The sequence below is a fragment of the Sitophilus oryzae genome, unplaced genomic scaffold, assembly GCF_002938485.1.
Source record: "Sitophilus oryzae breed Bouriz unplaced genomic scaffold, Soryzae_2.0 scaffold_179_pilon_pilon, whole genome shotgun sequence".
Classification (NCBI taxonomy): Eukaryota; Metazoa; Arthropoda; class Insecta; order Coleoptera; family Curculionidae; genus Sitophilus; species Sitophilus oryzae.
This window is the reverse complement of record NW_022146501.1, coordinates 6202041-6222709: the sequence shown is the minus strand read 5'-3', so window position 1 is coordinate 6222709 and position 20669 is coordinate 6202041. Positions and strand designations below refer to the sequence as shown.

The 20669-nt window shown below is 33.7% G+C and overlaps 1 protein-coding gene across 1 annotated transcript in view; it reads left to right on the top strand.

Annotated features, from left to right (window-relative positions):
- Nucleotides 1–20669, top strand: part of LOC115882721 (RNA helicase Mov10l1-like) — a 57184-nt gene that overhangs the window by 2941 nt on the left and 33574 nt on the right. Inside the window, exons 3-6 of the mRNA XM_030900945.1 lie at nt 10828–10942; nt 13062–13245; nt 13395–13534; nt 19066–19172. Of these exons, the coding sequence (XP_030756805.1) occupies nt 10828–10942; nt 13062–13245; nt 13395–13534; nt 19066–19172 (546 nt within the window). The remainder of the gene's footprint in view (nt 1–10827; nt 10943–13061; nt 13246–13394; nt 13535–19065; nt 19173–20669) is intronic.

Below are 20669 nucleotides of genomic sequence, written 5' to 3'. Positions count from 1 at the left end.
TTTTTTTACATTAGTGCAAAAAACCCATTGACATTATTAACACAGATTAGGTATCCTATAAGTATACAGATAAAAATCTTGTCCCTAATTCGTGGTACGAAAATTGTTTTTTATGACGAAGTGCAAACGAGTAAAATTTCCTGTGCGCAAAAATAAACTCGCGTAAAATAACAATAAACAGCGTAATTAGAGGTGTGTAGTTCGTGAACGAACTAGTTCCAACGAACTATTCCGATCCCGGAATGAAAGGAACTAGTTCCTGGTTTCTCAAACAACTAGTTCCTCAGGACCTATTCCGGGATCGAGACTGTGACCGATATAGAATAATATGCGACGACGACGGATCGGCTAGCGCGCGTAGCCCAATGGTAGGCAGAAGTGGGGAGTGCTAGCCGTACGTTATCGGATCCGGACCTAGAGGAACTAATCTAAATAGAGTAGTTTACGTACTAACGGATCGGGCCAGTGCGATCGATGCTAGACAGGATTGGGGAATGCCAGCCGTATGCCGTATGTTATCGGATCCGGAACTAAAGGAACTAAATAAAAGACTAGTTTACGTATGGATCAGCCTGCGCGATTGATGCTAGGCAGGCGTGGGGAGTGCAAGGCGACGACGATGGATTCGGCCTTGTCTATTGCCACAGCCGGCACGGCGTAATTACCACAGAAAATTGTCGTGGATACTGTTTTTGATTTTTAGTTTGTTTTTTAAATATTTTGTGGAAATGTTTCACTTTAGGTCCCTAAAATTAAGAAATATTTTATAAAACGAAGTAGATATTCTGAATTTTTAGACAAAAACAAAAAGCTTGAAGTGAGGAAAAATGCAATTTTTCGTAAAATTTTTGTAAGATTTGCTCCAATTGATTTGTGATATAGTTTTTTAAATTCTGATTTGATTTTTTTTTTAATTTTTTTATCTGCTATAAAACTTACCTATATGTTTTTAACATACACAATTACACGTTTCGTTATATCTCCGTACATTCTTCTCTTCTTCCTGTGCCATGTACTTAGCCGCACGTTGGCGATTGTCTGTACTCTTCATACAATGTGTAGAGTGCCGTTTTCGGCTCTTCGAAATATTTGTCCGTTCCGTATAGCTCCATACATTCCGTATAGTTCCGTACATTATAAAAATTATACAGATCATACTGTGAAAAGTTCTGACTGACAACGCATTAGCAAGCAAGGGGGATGTCAATGTTAGTCGGGAACTATTGTGAACTAAAGACCTAGTTCAGGGAACTATTCCTATGGAGGAACTAGAACTAAGGAACTAGTTCCTCTCAAGGAACTAGAATTCCCACCTCTAAGCGCAATAGAGAGATATCGCTAAACCGAATAGCGTGCATGGACGTTAATAAGGCCAGGTATTATTTCCTTTGCGTGAGGTGGTATTAACTCTCTTCAATTATAGTTATCGTATCGGAAAGTGATTCTGTTCGCGTCGCGTCCGCTATTTAAACTTAACCTAACTTTGAATTTAAAACTTTGAAATTGTTTTGTTTATTAGTTATTTTAAAATTAAAGGGCTAAAGTGCTTATTTCCAGTGTTTCATTGTTCAACGTCTGCCAGTGGGTTTAGGGCAACAAGCAACAAATTGGAACAAGGGCTAAGTCATCATCTGCTGTAAACCTAAGCCTCTTTATAGGTTCTTTAATATTGGAAGAGGTGGAATCCATATTTAGGGCCATATTTATTTAAATAAAACTAATTCCAGCTACTTAAATATCAAATTACCTAATAAAACTCAAGTAATAATTCAAAACAATTCAAACATAACCTAAAATAAAAGATCTCGCCGGCCGGCCCCGGTTGTCAAATACCCGCACATGCCCATTTAAGCAATTTTTAAACGTTATTTAGAAATAGCGCTTGGTGTAATTGATCCGCAAATTACGTCAGGCGGTAACGTTATTAGCGGGTGTTGCGTTAAAAATTGACTCGCGCATATCGTAACGTGTAGTCTTTGTCGTAACCATGATAAGGTACGCGTAAATACTGCATGACGCTATTCGGTTTTCCGATATCTCTCTAATAACTGTGCCGGGCAGGCGCTGTGCACAATTTTAGAGGCCATAAGTGGGCGTGCTATGTGCGCAAACTAGTAACCTAACTAGTACCCGATTCCGAAAATTGGAACCACGAAAAACAATAAAGAAAAAACAAAGTTTATAATCTGTATAATCTGTGTTATTAATGACGAGTTTAACTAAAGAGAAAAAATTTGTAAATATTTGTCAAATCTTGGAAGGTAAACTAAGTACCAATACTGGACACGTCGCAGCAACATTCCGGAAAAGAGTTTTAAATGAAGAACAAGAACCCGAGACCTCCACGAGCAGAAATGAGAATAAAATTCAAAAGACTACTGGAAATGAAGTTTGTCCATCAATTACCTTAGTGAATTGTTCAAACTGCGACATTAATATTAAAATAAACTCAAAAAAAAATATTAAAAAATATAAAAATAATATTTGTTTATCGTGTCATTTTTAGTGGTAATATTATTCTGTGAATTACTGTAAAAACTTTTTCAATAAACATTTAAATAAGAATTTCAATTCGATCGTAGAAAAAATGTTGTGTGCAACATGTGCAAAAAGCATATTTGTTGCACTCAGCATGATTCCAGCTGTCGACTTCGTCTCGAGCTGCAAAATTCATGTGTACAAACAACAAACTTGTGTGTAATTTAACAACAAAAATGTGTATTTTAAAAATTGAGTAAAAATAATTATTTGGAAATAGATTTGTGTGTCTGTAAACGTTCTTCCTTTTTAATCGTTCTATAATTAGTGTTAATTTTTGTTAAGTTTTATGTCAATTTTTATGACGCCTAGAGATCGACCTCGTCAAAATTATTATCGATTGTCATTCCCCAGCCTTCTTTGACGCCATTTTTTTCGATCATACGGTATAATAAGTAGCACTCTCCTATACCGCATCGGATATAGCTTGGAAATGAAGACTGCTGTCATTTTTTTATAAATTATATATAAAATTACATATTTTATCGATTGTCATTTCCAAACCAACATGACGGCGCTTTTCTTGCATCATACGGTTTCTTTTATGAGTAGTTTTTTTGAATAATACCTACTTAATTCATATTTCAAGAGTAATTTGTCATAACTATTATAGGTTTTTAAAAAATGTAGTTTTTAATCTTTTTTGTTTTATTAGTTTAGATTCAGTCTTTGTTTAAAAGTCACTGTTTTAATTATTTAGTATTTCTTTGTTTTAAACAATTGTTATATTTTTGGATTAAAAATAACACCTTTGGAATTTGGAATTAAACGTCGAACACTTAAAATACATTGTTGTTTCTCATTGATATGTACTAAATTTTATTTTATTATATTTAGAATTTTTACCGATAAGGTACCTAATATTTGGGTGATAAAAGATTGACTTTCATTTTTTCGTTTTTTATCTGTATTGTATTATTTATTTTATCTGTATTAGCTATGTAAAGCACCCACTACATATAAGGTTTTACCTGTCAGTCTTGCTTGTTCAGATAAAACGTATCAAGTATAACCTTATTATTTGTAGATGAATGAACTGTACTGTTTTACTTGAACTGTGTGAATTAAGACGGAAGACAGTCTAGACAACTGTCATTTTGCCTACACAGAATTAAATATGAGTAAATTAACAAAGAATAATAGTTATACAGGGTGTTTCAAAACAAATGCGAAAAACTTCAGGGGGTGATTCCTTGTTCAAAATAAAGGGTAGTTTGCTTCATAAACGTTGGGTCAAAAGTCAACCATTAGGGAGATATCGCGGTACAAAGATGGCGGAAAAATAATGTTCTTATTTTTTATCTTGAAAACGAAAGGAGATATACTAATGAAATTTTATGGAAGCATTACTGTTATGAAAACACACTTTCTGGTAATTTTTTCACTTTTTTAAAATGAGTGGAAGGGGTTGAAATAAACTACCCCTATCATTCTTGTTAACGAAATTTAAAGAAAAATCTTATCAAACACATGCAAAAAAAATAATTTGGATAGTTTAGTTTGTTTAGAAACTTTTTTATCTCTTGTATTTTTTTTATAAAACTCACCGATTTGAAATTAAAAAATAAAATATAAAGCATTACATGTCAGGACTAAAAATATTTTTAGATTAAGAATCTAGTGATAATAATGATAATAATAATAATCTAGATAATAACGTATTGCAGTAGGGTAATGTCAAATAAAACAATATTAGAAACATCCTAAAAAGTGACAGCGGCCGACTAGATTTTTTCCTAAAAATTACAGCTGCCCACTAGATTCTTTATCTAAAAATGTTTTTGTCCTGACATGTAATGCTTTACATTTTATTTTTTAATTTAAAATCGGTGAGTTTTATCAAAAACACAAGAGATAAAAAAAGTTTCTAAATAAACTAAACTATCAAAATTAATTTTTTTGCATGTGTTTGATAAGATTTTTCTTTAAATTTCATTAACAAGAATGATAGGGGTAGTTTATTTCAACCCTTCCACTCATTTTAAAGAAGTGAAAAATTACCAGAAAGTGTGTTTTCATAACAGTAATGCTTCCGTAAAATTTCATTAGTCTATCTCTTTTCGTTTTCAAGATAAAAAATAAAAACATTATTTTTCCGCCATCTTTGTACCGCGATATCTCCCTAATGGTTGACTTTTGACCCAACGTTTATAAAGCAAACTACCCGTTATTTTGAACAAGGAATCACCCCCTGAAGTTTTTCGCATTTGTTTTGAAACACCCTGTATATTACAGCATCTTTAATAAGAGATAAAAAATGTAATTTTACAAAATTATTTAGAAATATTTTGTGATTGTTAAGTACCGAATGATATACTATTTTCACCATTACCTTTGTTTTGTTTGTTTACAAATATCATTTTTATATCGGACAAAATACACTCAAATGTAAAAAAAAGCAACGAAATTTTTTTTTCATCTACTTTAATTTTTTTTAAATTTTTAGTCCAATTTTCATATTTTTTTAGCAAACTGTATATATAGTTCATATCAAATAAACTTTTAGTCACGTAATTAAGCTTGACCGGCACAGTGTTGCCCACTTTTACATATTTTCTTTTAATCAAAATGTTTTAGGAAACAGAAAAACACTTATTATTTACATCAACAAAACTCACCCCCTTAACAACACTTAACGGACATAAAGGGCCATTAGTACCGCTTTCCCGTTCAAAATATTCGATTGATGTGGTGACTTTTTTACGGCTATTAAGCTATCTTTGCACTTTACACTAAAAGATGTTCTAAAAAGAACAATGTTTGTCTGCAAGGTCTGCTAGTAAAAAAGTTTAAGCTTAAAATATCAACAACACAATGTAGGTAGAATGAGAAAGAGGGGAGGTTAATCACTGCGACATTAAAGATCTATTGTGCCCACAGCACAATTCATTTAAAGCAAAAACTCGTAATACAAAACTAACGTGTCAAAACGAATGATAAAAAAACACTATTTCTCTGTCAAAATCACGTATCCTGAGTATTATTATATTAAAAAGTAACGATACAATCCTGGTTTTAATAAACATTAATAACAATAACACAGAACTAACGATATTAAACATAAAAAATCGGTAAAAAAACTTTTAAGTTAAACGGTTTTATCTTATGTGCACTGAAAACTAGAAAATAATAATAACAATTAGGTATTTTGAACTTCTAGTTCAGAAATATTTTAGTACTAGGCAGAATAGCTTTTAGGCATATTAGACTAAAATAAAAACGTGGGGCCCCTCTGAAATCCTACCTATGGCAAAGCATATCTTTATACTTTGGTAGATCATGAGCTCGGCGTTCGCTGGTGAAGCCGCCACGGCTGGTTATTGATTGTCAAAATCTCCAGTTACGATTATAGTAAGTCGATGCAATCCACACTTAGTATAGAAGAAAGTATTACAGCAATAGTTAATGGGCCCCACGTTTTTATTTTAGTCTAATATGCCTAAAAGCTATTCTGCCTAGTACTAAAATATTTCTGAACTAGAAGTTCAAAATACCTAATTGTTATTATTATTTTCTAGTTTTCAGTGCACATAAGATAAAACCGTTTAACTTAAAAGTTTTTTTACCGATTTTTTATTTTCTAGTTTTTAGTATTTAACGGAAATGCCTACCGAATATTCCTCATTCTATTTAATTCATTATTATATAAATTAATATATATAACAATTAATTATATATATTATAATAATTAATTATATTTAAAATACCTATTTGTTAATATTTTATTATTTATATTTATTTTAACATTGATTGATTTTATTATACAAGGTGTTTCTGATGTTATTAGCTCTCTTTGTCTGTCGCGTTCTGATGCTAGCCTAGACTCATGACGCTCAGGTGTTTCTGACGCTAACAACTCTCTCTGTCTGTCACGTTGTGATGCCAGCCTAGACTCATGACGCTCAGGTGTTTCTGCCGCTAACAACTCTCTCTGTCTGTCACGTTGTGATGCTAGCCTGGACTCATGACGCTCAGGTGTTTCTGACTCTACCAGCTGCCTTTGTCTCTCACGTTGTGCTATTAACCTGGCATCATGTTGCTCAGGTGTTTCTGTTGCTAACCGTTCTCTTCGTTTCTGTAGTCGACTATAAGTTTCATTTTCACTTTCTTTTGCACGTTTCGTTCTATACTTTTCTTTCGCCTTTTCGAGCCTTCTTTTTCGTTGTGTAGCAGTTTCGTTTTTATTTTTGTTTGTGTTTTTATTTATTGTTTCCATGTTGTTCCCACGAGTAATGGACATTTTAACGGTCGACCCCAGAGGTCCAGTAGAGGGGCAAAGCTATAATATACAACAAGAGGCGCCCAATCTTGAGGGGAAACGCTTGCGACATTACATTTTTAGCCACCCTAATGCCATACAGTCCTCAGCACATTTTAACCTATTACCTTAACTTGGGTGGTAAAGCTACCGCTAACTACGTAGATACATCTAATCACCTATTTTTTTTATCTGTCCTTCTAACGTCACACAATCTTGGACACAACTGTTCTGGACACGACTGCTCATGCCCTCACCTAATACGCCATTTTGTAACGACGTCCATCTTGGATTTTAAATTTTGTCATAATCACAGTATTCTACTTGTGTAGCCCTTTCATTTGATACCCATATTGAGGGGGTTGTGGAAAAATATGAAATCCGCCATTTTGTACCGGCGGCCATCTTAGATTTACAATGTTATTCATATTACTATATTGTATTGTCATCGGAACTAAAGGTGTGTACCAAATTTCAGATCAATCTGACAACAGGAAGGTACTTAAATTTCAATTTCTAATTTTGACCCAAATAAACAAACAAATAAATAAATACCGTACGGGTCGAGCTAAATAAAACCGTTTAAAAACATAACTGTAATAATCAAATATACAAACATAAATATAATTAATTATAAAAAATAATATAATACTTTGTTATTGACTTCCTTGGCTGCTATCTGCCTGAAATTATTGCACAGGGTGTTTTAAAATTAAAAATAACCTTTCGACTAACCCAGTATAATAAGCCAAATACTAAAATTTATAAAAAAATTGAGTTTACTATTAAAGTTGATATATTTACATACAGTTGGCTAAAAAATTCATGAAAACATAGCTGAAAATTAAAAACACTTTAAATTAGAGGAATTTTTTTCCGTTTCGTTTTTTTGCACTTGAGTGTATATAAAATGTAAATAATAACATTAGGTAATAACCATAGACTTAAAATAAAATATAGACTACACTATTTACATCTATACGCGGTCAAACAATCTTTTTTGTACACATGTTTACTTCTGGGTACAGTCGACCGAACCTTCCTCATCCAGCCTATGTTGTCACATCTTTAATATTATCAATATTTTTTTTCTTGTTATACACATATAGATATTAATACTACATTTTAATAAAGTAGGTTTTAATATTCCATAGATGTATTAAATATACTACTAAATTATAAGTCGGATACTATTTAAAAATGATAACTTCTTTACAATATGGCAACACCGATTAGAGGCGAGGTCGCCTCTTCATTCATATATTCCCTTGTAGTACGCGTCGCACGTGTGCGGTAAAGCTTTGTTGCCGCTATGTCCCCGGCTATATTAACGCATTTTCTTAGCTTGTAGTCCTTAAGTGTTTATTTTATTTACTTTTTCTGTTCAAGAACTATAAAATATGGTTCGCCAGTGCCAAATTTGCAAGAAATTTGACTTAAATAATCCATTTAAGTCTTGAAACGACTTTCGACCTGTAGGCAACTCTCAATTTACCCATTAGGGGTCAGTGGCGTTGTTGTAAAAAGGCGCTTATTTAGATAATATTTTAGTAAAATGTAAAATCTGAATTTTTTGTCTTACATAATCATTTATATAAAGGTTTTTGTAACAAAATCATAATTATTATAACCCTGTTAGTAATTAATAATGTTTTTATTAAAAATATATTCCGGTTTATTCTAAAATTATCTTCAGAATCTAAAATAACATACAAGAATTTTAAAATGATATTACATTATGAAACAATATTTTTTAATATACCGGGTGTGTCTCAAAAGTGACTCACCTATAACTTTTTTATTTTCTCAGATAGAAAAATAGATTTGTATGGTAGTAGGTATATGACATAAATTAGGATTGATTGACGTATTCAGATGTTTTTGGTTTCTTCGTGTTTCATCGGTAATGATTACATCTTTTGATTTTTAAAGGCACCCTCGGTATATTGCCACTTTATTCGATAAAAATGACACTCTGAATAGAATGACATATCATATGTCAACTTTTGACATTATCGCTTAAAAACAAATCGTATTTTAAATTTCAATCCAGGGTGCCATGGTATTGATAAAAACACTAAGTTGTAATCAAGGAGCCTTGGAAAAATAGTTTTCATCGACTAAAGCTTGTCGCCCACTTGGCCGTCACGTCCCGTCCCGTTCCGGCCCGTCAAAATACGGATAGGATTAAAACCATGCAAATGAATAGACTACCGCACATTAGCCCGTCACGGCACGGAACGGCGAGTCCGTCGACGGAACAGATTCCAGCTCTCCGACTCTCCCCGTCAAACGACGGTCCGTGCCGGGACGGGCCGGTCAACTGTACGCGGAGCCGGCCGGCCGGCGCTGGCCTGCATTAACTTATGGAAGCCTTTCGATCGCATATATGTTTTGCAATTATTTTGGCAGTTGTTATTGTTAAGTCCGAGAAAGCAGTCCTAAGAAAAAAAATTAGGGAAATTAAATCGTTAAATAAATGATGGGACTCTCCGCGTTCAGTCCGCTTTTGATTAATGGGGTGGACCCACATTTTTCTCTTTATCTTCTATTTATTTTCTTCTTCTTCTGCCAAAAATGCGGCCGCTACAATAACTTCTTCATCAGAACTGCTGCTTTCACACATAGTGACTCTGTCACTGCTACATGTAAACTAAAACAAAAAGATCTTCGCAACATACGACCGCGACGTGACGGCTTGCCGGTTTCCTGCGGCAAAGTGGGCGACCAAGCTCTCCGTCGCCTGCAGGCGACGAGCAGCTACGGTCCGTGCTGTGCCGGACAAGTGGGCGACAAGCTTAATGGGTTTCATATCTTGTCTAGGCTGGTTAAAAGATGTACAAATCGTATTTTTAACCATATGTCAATTTATTCAAATGGAACAAGGGTGACTCATTAGCATATATGGAAAAAGCATTTTTTATGAATATGTTGATACCACACACTTGGTATTTCGAGTCAAATTGTCGTTATGAACCGCGTGTTACAATTACAATTAAACCATATGCGAAAATGTCAAAAGTTGACATATGATATGTCATTCTATTCAGAGTGTCATTTTCTATCGAATAAAGTAGAAATATACCGAGGGTGCCATTTAAAAATTAAAAGTTATATTCATTTCGGGTGAAACAGGAAGTGACCAAAAACAATTGAATACGTCAATCAATCCTAATTTATGTCATATACTAACATACTAAATATTGTTTTTTTATTTGAAAAAATAAAAAATTATGGAGATGAGCCACTTTGGGACGCACCCGGTATAATAAAGACAGTACCGAGTTAAATAAATGTAGTTTTCATTTTATCCACTTCCTATCACCTTCCTTGCTTTAATGGAACAGATTTATGTTTTCTCTAATTTATATAATAAGACTTTACTTAACCAGAAAAAAAAAAAGTACAACAATCATAACATTTTTTTCTCTCCCTGTCGCCGATTCTATTATATCTGTAGAATAGATCCTGTTTTGATTAATATTAGGGGTTGTAAATGTTTGACTAAAATTAATATTTTTAATAATTTCAAAAAAATTCCGTAATTTCGATTATAAAATTTCTTCTATAACATGTGTTTTATTATTTTTATCCTTTTGGACTCTTAAATCGTTTTTTCTAAACTTTTATTACAAAAAACCTCTCTAAATCTTAATAAAATATAAAAAGTTTAAATACGATATATTTTTAATTTAATTATAGCTTCATTAAAATAAAAAAATTACGCGGCTATGATACGGAGAGTTCAGGTGTACTTGAGAAACGAAAGACAGTGTTGCGTTTCTCGTCAGAGTCGTTAGGGAACGACCGTTACGACAGAGACAACCTATCTATCGCTCGTGTCGCACTCGTTATAACCTAAAACAATAACAAGACATTGTCTGACCACATGTTCCAGCTATTTATGAATGAGATGCTCAGTCTCTATTTTATTTTAAGTCTATGGTAATAACATATGAAATAATGAACCTTATCGTTGATCCACCCTGTACGAATTCGCAAAACATCATAATAATTAAATTTGTTTTCAGAACCCACCTAGCGGGTAACCGTCATGGAATTCAGATTGACGTAGAAGTTATACCTTTAAATGGATTTAAATATGATATGGCATACAATCGTAACAAAAGGAACTATTACTTACAGGTAAGTACAGGGTGGGTCAAATTCGACGCTTTTAAATTAAAACACCCTTTTCTATATGAGACAGACGAAAACTAATATCGGTGTCTGGAGCTCAATTTTCATCAAAAACATGATGGTGAAACCCGCACATCAATATCTGTTACCGTTTCGGAGTTACGGGGTGTTTTTCAAAAATATGCATTTTTAACAAATCGCTGTAACTTTTTTGCTATTGAAAATTTTGTATTTCTATGAAAACATTTCCCAAGCACCTTTTTACGTAGAATTTAATGGTTTAAGTATTTTTTTTAAATTAATAATTTAAGAGTTATTAACAGAAAAATTGATTTTTTATTTGGCACACCCTCTATATTTTTAATTAACCGAAAAGAATTTAAAATTACCTTTCCATAAATATAGCACACTTGATATTTTGTTATAATCCCCTTCGAAATACAGAATTTTTAAAAGTTCGCCAGTTTTAACTAGTACGCTTTGGACTCCTTATTGAAGATATGCCCTTAATGGAACTCGAAAACATATTTTTCCAGCAAGACGACGCACCGCCTCTGAATGCTGAAGTTACCAGCAAATTTTTGCAGCCAATTTCAAGAATAATTGGATAGCTAACCAAGATCCCATCCGTTGGCCGTCGAGGCCGCCTGACTTAGTGCCCATGGATCTAATCCTATGGATATATTTGCGGAAGAATAAAGGTTGATGCAAAGTACTTTATTGAACAAAACCTAGGAATACAGAAAAAATATTCATACAGGCTCATCCTTTCATTACATCTATATCACAGATCAATCAAATATAATTATAGATAATTTTTTTTTAAGATAAAGTTACACAACATGATAAAAGATACTTGTATTATTTTACTTATTCTTTCCTTATTCTTCCGTATAATCTAGACAAGAATTAGAAATACTTAGCAGTTATGAGAGGGTATCTTTCACCCCCACTGAGTTAATGAATTCCGCGAGAAATGTTCAAAAACTGCCCCGTCTGTCCATAACAGAAGACGGTCGATATGTCGAACACCTGTAACAAAATCTCATGTCTTGGTTTGCTATTTAGTTTTATTGTTCTTAGATATAGTTTAAATGTGTTGTTGTTGGTTAAATATATTTTAAATTGTTATAATATTCTGCATCTCTCATAGCAAGTATTATTTTCGTTTTAATTGATGCTCACAGCTAGAATTTTTTTACATCATTACAACCGGTGCCGTTCAAAGCCTACTTATTTAAAGCGGGCGAATTTTTATATACTCTATATCTCGAAGAGGAATCGAGCAAAATATCAAGTGTGTTATATTTTTGGAAAGGTAATTTTAAATTCTTTTCAATAAATTAAAAATATACAGGGTGTCCCATATAAAAAAACAAATTTTCTGTTGATAATTCTTAAATTATTAATTTTAAAAAAAATATACTTAAACCATTAAATTCTACGTAAAAAGGTGCTTTGGAAATGTTTTCATAAAAATACAAAATTTTCCATAGCAAAAAAGTTAAAGCGATTTGTTAAAAATGCATATTTTTGAAAAACTCCGTAACTCCGAAACGGTAACAGATATCGATATGCGGTTTTCACCATCATGTTTTTGATAAAAATTGAGCTCCAGACTCCGATATTAGTTTTTGTCTATCTCCTATAGAAAAGGGTGTTTCCATTTAAAAGCGTCGAATTTGACTCACCCTGTACAGTGCAAACATTCAAAAAAAAGTTCAAAGTTGCGCTTTGGGATGTTCACCAAGATGCCATCAAAAATGTTTTAATAATTTCAAGGATTTTTTGAAAATCAATTTTATTTTTTCATGTCATTACTTTTTCGAAAATCAAAAAACTAATTGCACAGTCTCGATCTAATAATAAGTGCGATCTAATAATATGCATAATATTAATCGTAGTTATAATCAACTTCTACAAACTAGTTTCTGATGCTCTACATGTTTGAAAGGGTTACCACCCAATCTATTGCACAAATTTATTTTTCGTTCGATTTTATGTATAACTCTTTGAACTTTCTTCTTATACTTCCAAATTTTTTGACACCTTGTATATCCAAAAATAATTTTAATAAAAGACTTGTGGAAAGCACAGTATTCTAATTTGGTTATTAACTTTTCAGATGAATCCTGAAAGGTTCGAGAAACACAATTACCAGCTGAAATTTTCTTGTAAAATTAAAAATGTAAGAACCAAACACGACGATCCTTTGATACTAGTTTACTATGACGTTTTGTATCCCTCCGAGAATTTTACCATGTACGATCCTAACGAGAATCCAGGGTTTAAGAAAGAACTTCTACCAGGTAAACAACAAAAATCTTGTTTATACATATATGCTTTTTACCCTGCTTTGATTAGCACTGCACGTCGCTGGGATGATTGTATTTTTGAGTAGTGGTGGCGATATATTCCTAGAAGATTGCTGAAATATTTTAAATTACATATTTTTTAGGCGCTGCATACACCACTGAAGTTCATTTGAATCTCGACGCTAGTCACGTGAGCAATTACAAAATACCGGTGTATTTCACTTTTCAAACAAAATCCACTGAAAAAGAAAAAATGAAATCTTTTAGCATTTCTAGATGCATTGTAAGTATTATTATATGTAAACTTACGTGCATAGAAATCGGCCCACTGTGAATTTTTTGTTTCAACTGTGTCTTTTAGAATCTATTTATCATAGCAAGTAAAAAATATGAGCTGTTTCAAAGACAATTTAACATGCTTTAATATGAGCATAAATTTATTCAGAGTATTTATCGTTTATATGCGTACCAACGGGTAAACAAATAAAAGGTATTTGTGTTGTGGTGACAATAAGAATAACAAACTTATCAAATATTGCAATTACTACCTTTGTAATTGAAATTTTCACATTGTTCTTTTATTCTTTGATTATTTGTGTTTTATTGTTTGATTAATGCATACATCACCGGAAAAAGCCGCCCAAGTAATCGCTTTAATCGAAAATGGACTTAAATAGAGATCTGTAGCTCGGCAACTACATATGACACGCGGAGCGGTTCGAAGAGTGTGCAAACGATATGAGGAGACTCGATCCTTTCGTAGTCGACCTGGAACTGGTAGAAAGAGCTATACAACGGATCGTGATGACCGCTTTATTGTGTCAACAATGTTAAGAAATCGGCGTCTTAATGCTATTCAGGTGCAACAACAGCTCCGTAAAACACGAGGAGTGACTATTAGTCAGAGAACAGTAAGACGAAGATTGAAGGAAAGTAGCATGACCCCCAAAACACCCGCAATTGGTCCAAAACTTACCCCAGCTCATCGTCAAGCACGCCTACGTTTTGCACTGGAACATCTGAATTGGACACTAGAACAATGGGAATCTGTTTTATTCTCAGATGAGACCAGGATATGCCTCTATGGTAGCGACCAAAGAAGAAAAGTGTACCGGAGGCCAGGTGAGCGATTCGCAGAATGCTGCATTGAGGAGCGGATTGCTTATGGAGGTGGTTTCTGCATGATCTGGGATGCAATTTCTATAACTGCGCGAACCGACCCAGTTTTCATCCGTTGGGGCGACCGCCGGCACGGGAGAGGAGGTTTAACTGATGCTAGGTATATTGAGGAGTTTTTAGCAGTTCATGTGGTGCCTTACGTCGACTACATTGGAAACGAATTCACATTTATGCATGATAATGCGAGGGCACACACATCAAGAATCGTACACGATTACATTTCAGAAGTCGGATTTCGGGTTATGGAATGGCCAGCATGCAGTCCAACTTAAACCCGATAGAACATTTATGAGATGAGCTAAAACGAAGAATTCGTACTAGACGAAGAGCCCCAACTTCTATCCCAGAGCTCATTGTTGCAGTAGAGGAAGAGTGACTTACATCCCGCAAGAAACAATATCAAATTTGATCGAATCTATGCCAAATCGTATGAGAGATGTTGTTAGAGCAAGAGGGGGTCATACCCATTATTGAAAATTTAGTTTAGTTAATTGTCCATAAATAAATAAATAAATAAATAATAACATACCTCTTAGTAATAAAAAACGATAATTTGTTTCATGCATAAATTTAATAATTTTAATTCAAAGAAACCAAAATACAAATTAATATCTCTAAACTCTTTTCAAAGAATATGAAATTGTCTTTCAAACAGCATGTATTTTTTCTTAATCTGACAAATAGATTCTAAAAATATATAGTTAACTTTAAAATTTTGCCTTGGGCCGATTTCTATGCACGCAAATGTATATGGTAATCGCAAAACAATTTCCGATGCACGTGATCAACTTTGAGTGACAAGCAATGGCGACAGCGCTGCCAGATTGTAATAGATTTATGAGATGAATCTTAATTTAAAATTGACAAACAACATATTTATTATATTAGTTTAGTTTTATGTTTTATTTTTTACTATCGTGTACCGGCGTCGAATTCGCGTCGAATTAATCATTTGTAATGGTGATGATAAAGCAAAGCAAGAATTTCCATTAACATACAAACTGGATAAAATTTTCTCACATTTATGTCAGCATGAGAAAAACAATATGGCGATATTATTATATTACTTGGTAATATTTGAGGGGTAGTTTCATCTCGTTGGAATTTGACTTTCGAAAAATCCGTTTGCCAAAAATAAGCTTTTTACGTCAAGCAGTTTAAGCAGAATCGTGGTTAATCAATTTTCCAACTTTTTGATTTTTTAAAAAATTTCAAAATATGTAAAAAAACAAAATAAATTATGCTTGTCCAAGCGTTTTCCCGAAAGACTAACCGTTTTTTAAATAACAAATATTGTAATATTTGAGGGGCGTTTTCACCCTCTTGGAATTTGAGATTTAAGAAACCCCTCCTTATCGAACCTCTACACCCCACAGTCAATCCGTTTGTCAAAAATCAGCTTTAAACGTCAAGCAGTTTAGGCAGAATCGTGATTACTCAGTGGTCATATTTTATGAAACACTCTGTATAAATTTCTAAAAAATCTTAAAATATGTAAAACAACAAAATAAAATATACGAGTTTAAGAGTTTTTCCGAAAAACTCACCGGTTTTTAAATAAAAATATTCTAATATTTCAGGGGTGGTTTCACCCCCTTAGAATTCGAGTTTCGGAAAATTCCTTTTATCGAACCTCTACACCCTAAATTCAGCCCGTTTTCCAAAAATGAGCTTTTTACGTCGAGCGCTTTAAGCAGGATCGTGGTTAATCAATGACCAGATTTTTCGAAACACCCTGTATACATTTTTAAAAAATCTTAAAATATGTAAAAAAACAAAATAAAATATACGTGTTAAGCGTTTTTCGGAAACTTAACCGTTTTTAAATAAAAAAATATTGTATTATTTGAGGGGTGGTTTCGCCCCCTTGGAACTGGAATTTCGAGAAATCCCTTCTTATCGAACCTCGACACCCTAGAATCAACCTGTATGCCAAAATTGAGCTTCTTACGTTTAGTGGTTTGAGCAGGATCGTGATTAATCAGTCACTTAAGGATTTTATATATTAGTATAGATTTAATAACTAATATTTTAGTGATTAATTGATTTATTTGTTTTATACGGATTTTGCCGGACCCTGTATATCCTTCTTATCAAACATTTTTATTATAATAATTATTATTGACGGGATATTTTGTGGAACTGACAGAAATGACTTATGAATTAATATTTCAAAAAATGACAATTACAATATGGCCACCAAGCGATAATCACTTAAATGATTATCACTTATTAATCACATCCTTCTATACAGAGAAGACCAGGCTACTAGTAACATAGCAAGTTGCCGGACGAATTTACCTTTACCCGATTTGCGTTCGTACTCGAGATTTCACTGTCGGCTAGTCAGGCAGTACGCAGTTGCAGTTGTGCTTGGACGGGTCGGTCGTGTCAGACTAGGAATACGACGCGCGACGCGAGGAGTGCCGAGTATTTATTATTTTTATTTTAAGTGTTCCTTAAGTTACCTTCACTTAAGGTAACATTTAAAATAAAAATACTTAAATATTTATTATTTGAGTGTGTTTACAAGCCAAAACTAAAAATAAATAAATTCTCTAAACCCAAAACTCATTTCCAAAATTAAAAAATACATCAATAAAATTTTAAAAAAAACTAAAATATTACTCTAAATAAAAAAAAGTTATAACAAGTGTTCAAAAAGACCACCTTCTTGTGCTAGACAGAAGCCAGGCGGTCGTAAAATCCCCGTCTGACATTGGCTAACATATTAGGGCTAATAGTTTGGAAAGCCTCTCGTATTTTTACTTGAAGCTAATCCAGATTATTAGCCCTATTATGACCATACACTTTGGATTTTACATAACCCCTCAAAAAGAAATCATTGGGAGAAAGATCTGGTGATCTAGCGGGCCACAAAATAGTTTCATATCCACTAATTAAACGGGTTGACTAAAACGGTAAAGACCTGTTTTGGAAATACCATTTTACAATTTGAATTTTCTCACGAACTTCGTAAACATCCATTATTTTACTTAAAAAATAAATTTTACACGAGAACTGTCGTGAAAATCTATGTATTCGTTTTGGCTATTAAAACACGAATAAATACAAATTCTGAAACATTCTTATCACATATATCTACCTATTTTTATTTTATCGCATTTTTTCGCCTGCTTTTTATCCGGCGGACGGGTATACGCTAATTCGTCCGGTTCTGCCTATGTTACTATTACGGTGGTCCGGTCTGTATACTTTTCTGACTGCAGTCAAGGGTAATAAAGGATCTTTATTGTCATGTTCTCGTTCAAAATAGTTAAAAGGACAACATTGCTGAACAGGGCGCAATGTGACCAACATAGCGATAATAAAATTCTGTTTAAACTAATTTTTATAGCTTTAATCTAAATAAAATATCTGTTACAATCATTTGCTCTATACTAAGGGCTGGCAAAGGTTAGTCTTGGGTCGAGATTTCAGTATGTAAGAAGAGTACAATGCGTTTATAATGTACTGAACAAAGAGAGGACAGTAAACACGTTGCCAAACGTATGAAATAAACCGATAAACTGTGCACATCGCTAAGAGACGTGGAAGGGGATACAGCAGATTTGTCGCAGTTGACCGGTCGACCCAATCAATACCTCTGTCAGTACTTAAAGTTCTAGGGAAAGGTGTACGTCATGCGTTCAGCTTCACGATTTAATTACGTCTCGTGATACTTAATTTGTTTATTTATTAGCCAGTCGTTGTATTTTTCCCTGTAGCTTGAATTTTTTTAAGTGCAAGCTAAAAACACTTGCATTTTTGGTAAAAATAAGTGGAATTGAGTGGGTGTTCGATAGTGGTCGCGCTATTAGAACTCTGAATTCAGAAATCGATATCTCGAAATCTATTAGAAATAATAGATTGTAGTTTTTTCAAGAACTTTGTTAATATTTCTGCTGTATTTTCTTTGTAGACAGTATGTGAAAATCTTTATCAATAAAAAAATTACACGATTGCTGAAAATTCCTATGCTCTAAAAGTAAATGGATGGATTGTTTACAATTTTTGAATGGAAAAAACAACCTGATTCAATATCTAAAGTGGTTCTTGAGTTATGGCTTGTTATGTGTTAAAAAGTTGAGTTTTTAAATTATCGCGATTACTGACGTTCTCTCGTTATAAAAAAATGACACCCTAACGATATCCTTATAATTCCATTTCAGATGCTCAGAAACATGTCTAATGATTTTATCTAGTTATGTCTTGTAAAAAAAGTCTTTTAAAAATAAGCGGTTTGCGATCGTAATTTTACTTTACTTCATAGGGAAAGGCGTACCGGCAACGCCGCAACAGCACACCGTCGCATTTCTCTCACTCCGACTTAATAAGATCCCTATGCGATTTACTTCCACACATGTAAATGCCGACCCAAAAGTAACAGTTGCCAGCACGGTATATTAAAATGAAGAGCTGCTCGGTATTTTAAATTATACAACAAATTTAAACATTTTTGCCAAAATGTCATTTAGTCAGGTTTATAGACTTTAGTGTCAATGTCGATATGATTGATGACGTGCATCGGAAAATGTTTTGCGATTACAATAAATATAAGCTCTTATCAATAAATGAATTCTGTATTTGGTGCAAACTGTTTGGCACGCCTTGTATGAATGAATGTACTTTTAGATAGTGGCTATCCACGACGAACTAATCATGCATCAGGAAATTCTTGAAGCAAGCCCTTTCACTCATCAGAAGTGGGAAAAATGTACGGTAATTCCTCCTAGGAAAAAGTAAGTAATCCAGTGTTTTAGCTCATAGACTCCGTTCCAAAGACATCTAAATGGGTAGACAGAACACTCCATTCATAAAACTCAATTTTTTAGAATCATACATGGTTTGACACTTTTATGAGAGTTAAAAAGAGATCGGTACATAAATATGACAACACGGTTGAGTTTCGTCTATCTTTCTGTCATTTGGCTCTATTAGTGGCGTGATGTTTTTTTTTATCAAAAATTGATTGGGATTGCCTCAGACTAATTTTCCATTATAACTAGTTTTGCCTGAGGCCTAACTGAGGGTAACTCTAATTTCACAATCGAAAGCGCCAGCAAATCAGAAAATATACGTATTTTTGTAATAATCTACTTATAACTAAAAGTATCTAAATACGCTACTGAAAGCATGGCTAAAGGTAAAAAAACCTAATGACACTTACCGTCGAAATATCAATTCCGGGTTAGAATAGTCCACCTTTTTACAAACTATGCAATGGCGAACCATCATAGATAGTTAAAAACGAGGGGGAAACCGCTGGGGAAGTTGGTGTACAAAAAGGGGGAAGTGTGCGACGAAGTACGGGGAGTATGGAAGAAGTTGGGGAAGTATAGAGGAAGTTTAGGAACTTTGAGAAAGTACGAGGAAATATCGGGGAAGTATTGAGGAAGTATGAAGGAAGTCCGGTAAAGTTCAAGAGAATTATTAGAAATTAAAAAGAAAAACAGAAGGATTTCCTTATATAGAATAGATAATATAGATACTACTTGAGCTACTTGAGCTTAAAACTGCTTTAAGTTGGTATTTAAATAATACATTTTTTTGTCTACGGATTTCGAATATATTTTACAATTGGCAACCTTGTGGTTTCGACTATACCAGATAGCAATTCTCTCGCGTTTGTCTTCGAGTGTTGTTTTAAAAGTGAGTATTTTAGGAATCTCACAAAGCGTCAGCTTATTGTTTGTCAGTATATTGTATGGATAATACTTTTACATACAAAGATGGTTTTACAAAGATGGAAATATTTAGAGCAGGAATCTAATTAATATGGAATAAAGGCTGATTCATGGTACACCGTGACGGGCCGGGGCCGTGCGACCGTGAAGGCACGGCCAAACATTGTCAAATGTTATTTATACTTATGCATTCATGCTAAGCCGAGCACGGGCCGAGCTTCGCCGGAACGCGTCCGTGCCCCGTCCGAGAAATGTCGGTGTACATTTTTCCTCGGATCCGCTACGGTCCGGCCCCGTTGCGGCAAACATAAATGAGTCGCCCGGGCTAAATACTTCGTTCATCTACGGGCCTATAGCGGCTGTTTTCTAGCAGTGTTGCCGCACCCAACTTTTAGCGCGTACCACATTATAAACTAAAAATGTACCACTTTGGTACAATTTTTTAAAGCACAACAAAATACATCTGCATATGACTTTAACCGGTTTGGTCGCTGTGAATTTCTTCATAAATTTCTACATAAAAAAACTTCCTGGAGAAAGACACAAATCGAG